Source organism: Formica exsecta, unplaced genomic scaffold, assembly GCF_003651465.1.
Source record: "Formica exsecta isolate Colony F162 unplaced genomic scaffold, ASM365146v1 scaffold1346, whole genome shotgun sequence".
Taxonomy (NCBI): Eukaryota; Metazoa; Arthropoda; class Insecta; order Hymenoptera; family Formicidae; genus Formica; species Formica exsecta.
Window position 1 is genome coordinate 4,285 of NW_021848679.1, and position 3,139 is coordinate 7,423.

The following is a 3,139-nucleotide window of genomic DNA, read 5'->3' on the forward strand; positions in this document are numbered from 1 at the left end:
GTAAATAGAAATACGTTTCTCTTAATTTTATCATTTAATATAATAGTAAATATGGCCAAATCTTTTTTGTGATTATAACTTGTGATTATAACTATGCAATTTTACAATTCTAACTTGATGGGCTAATTTATGAGTTTGTAATATGCAAAAGTTTATAAAAATTACATAATCTAATTTAACATAAAAGTTAGATGGTATGGCATATAAGTTTGAAAAGTAACAATAAAAGGGTAATTATGCAGAAATAAGGAGCCATTCCCGATTTCGATAATTTTGAAATATGTTATCAAGGTCATCACGCTGAGTAATGTTATGAAGTTTTTAGCCAACGCTCATTGTTCATTAAAAAGTTATTAATAAAAAAGTTGACTAAGTAAAATGTAATTTTTCTGACACTTTGTACATTTCATAAAGCGTACTTTAGCAGATTCATTTATTTATGCATAGTAAATCAAACGCATGTGCGGGGAGGAGCTCCGCTCCTCCCTCTGTACCTCCTCGACGAAAAAATTCTAACCTAACCCAAACTTAATTTTAATTTAATTAGAAACGGGTTTGGGTTAGGTTAGAATTTTTTGGGGGTATGGGTACAGGACTTCGCCCCTTCTCCGCCTACGTTTTCACTTTATAATACACATACATATTCTTATGTATACATGTATGTGATATCAAAAACAAAATAATAATTTTACAAGGATATCATTGTTCCACTAACTGCTCTCAGTAAGAAAGATAAACAAAAACAACTTACTCTCAGTGAACAATGTAATACAGAAACATATAATCTATATACATCGTCATAGAATTACATACTATTCATTATATTTTCTTTGCTAATAATTTTTTAATAAACAACGAGCTCCGGTTAAAATCTTCACAACATTATTCAAAGTGATGACCTTGATAACATATTTCAAAATTATCGAAATCGGGAATGGCTCCTTATTTCTGCATAATTACCCTTTTATTGTTACTTTTCAAACTTATATGCCATACCATCTAACTTTTATGTTAAATTAGATTATGTAATTTTTATAAACTTTCGCATATTAAAAACTCATAAATTAGCCTATCAAGTTAGAATTGTAAAATTGCATAGTTATAATCACAAGTTATAATCACAAAAAAGATTTGGCCATATTTACTATTATATTAAATGATAAAATTAAGAGAAACGTATTTCTATTTACACTAATAGAATTAGACTAAGAAAATATTTACTTCAAAGTCACATTTAAGAATATTAATTAAAAATAATATATAAACAAATAGTACACTGATATGTTTACACATATCGTGTAAAAATGAGATATAGATAATTATCTTTTATTAATTGTTTCGACAAAAAGATGTTTTGAACAATTTTATTACATGTTAATAAATTATCTTCTAACAGTATCTCTAGTATATTTTTTACTTTACCTTTAGCTCCCTCCTGAAAGGGACCAAGTATTGTATCGGACTTTGCATATGATTTACGAAGACCGCTGGTGCCAAGCTGATCATCATTTGCACCATTTGAGCGATTTCTGGACGCTCTGATGCCATTATGTAAAAAGTTGTTGTACCCATCGAATGACCGATATACGTATGCAACGGTTGCGATTTCATATTTGTAATAAATTTAATCATCGCGGGTAAATCGTAGATGCCCATTTCGTTGAAACTGATGGAAAATTTGATTGATATACCGTAAAATATATAAATACATATAAAAAACAATACAATTGTTCCGTAAAAACACCACGAAAATTTTGCGTAAAGAATTATTTATACCAAAAATCAAGAAATAGCAAATGCTTTATCTTAATATAACAAAATGTGAGATATCTCGAATACATTGCTTTAAAATAAACAATGTGTATTTTATTGATATGAAATACCTGTGCGTTTTATGTCTAATTAAATCAGAAATTATAACAATTACGTTATTCCCAATGAATTTATACTATGTATGCGAGTACCTGAAATCCCAAAATGTCGAGTCCGACGGAGATAAAGAAATATGCGCTTTCGAATAAATATTACCACGAAAATTGCCTAACCAAACATCGTATCCTTGATCCGCTAATAGGTAAGCTAAAATCCCCCCCCAAAAAACATTATTTGCAGTATTTATCGCATTATTTATCTGTTCATATAATATCGTATTATATAATATCAATTTTCTATTTTTTGTGGTATTTTTAGGATAGAAATAAGATTAACAATATGGTGTTGCGATATATGTATGGTCTTAAGAGAAAACTGATTAAACTAATTGATTTTGGTCATACGGAATGCTTTGTCTTTGCCAAGAATAATCCATTGAGCGGAGTTGCTTAAAAGACCGTGTTGCAGCAGCACAGGTAGAGAATTGTTGCCACCTGGAATACGATGTAACGTCAAGAGATACCCATCCTCCGTCATTATAACATGAGCCTCCGCGGGATAACCCGCGCTTCTTATCATCTCCGGCTGAAAGAAAAAAAACATTGTAAACAAAAGAGGAAAAAATGAAATTTAAACTTGAGATAAATTTGGATGACAAAAGAGAGAGAAAGAGAAAAGAGACAATAAGAAAAAGAAATGCACGTTGTATTTATTTTTAAATAAATGAAGTAATTCTACAATATGAATAATATAAATATTTAATATCTAATAACATGAAGAGTTAACATAAAATCATGAACTATTTTATTATTAGAATTGTTACGTCCTGGCGACTCCACGATTCCTTCCTTCCGCGACGTTGCGGCAACGATCGTCAATTGGTGAGAAAAATAAATCGTTCAGCGAATAGAGCAGCTTGCGCCACACATTTCTTTAAACATTTAGTCACTTGTCAATGTCTATATCTATGAGTAACCGTGAGAAAAACGCAAGAAGACCGGTAACGAAACCGCGCCGGTCGCCTAGAAATAAATAAAAATCAGTAGATACCCTTTACAGTAGAATTTTCCGGCGAAAGAATAAAGTGATACCGAAAAGATAATAAAATTCCTTCTAACGAAATATCTGACAAGTACAAGTGAATCAATAATAATCAAACTTCCGTAACGAAATATTCAGTAAATACAGCTGCATTAATATCGATAAAAATAATCATAACGAAGTCAGACTTTTTCTAATCAGATCACGTGCGCGAGGGTCCGCCGAG

At 30.6% G+C, this 3,139-nt stretch overlaps 1 protein-coding gene across 1 annotated transcript in view; it reads right to left on the bottom strand.

Moving 5' to 3' along the window:
* The window catches only part of LOC115245884 (lysosomal acid lipase/cholesteryl ester hydrolase-like), a 6,629-nt gene extending 4,139 nt beyond the window's left edge, over positions 1–2,490 (bottom strand). The window contains 3 exon segments of the mRNA XM_029824378.1: positions 1,423–1,666; positions 1,965–2,079; positions 2,277–2,490. Coding sequence (XP_029680238.1) covers positions 1,423–1,666; positions 1,965–2,079; positions 2,277–2,475 — 558 coding nt within the window. The 5' untranslated portion in view covers positions 2,476–2,490.
* Between the last annotated feature and the right edge of the window lie 649 nt (positions 2,491–3,139).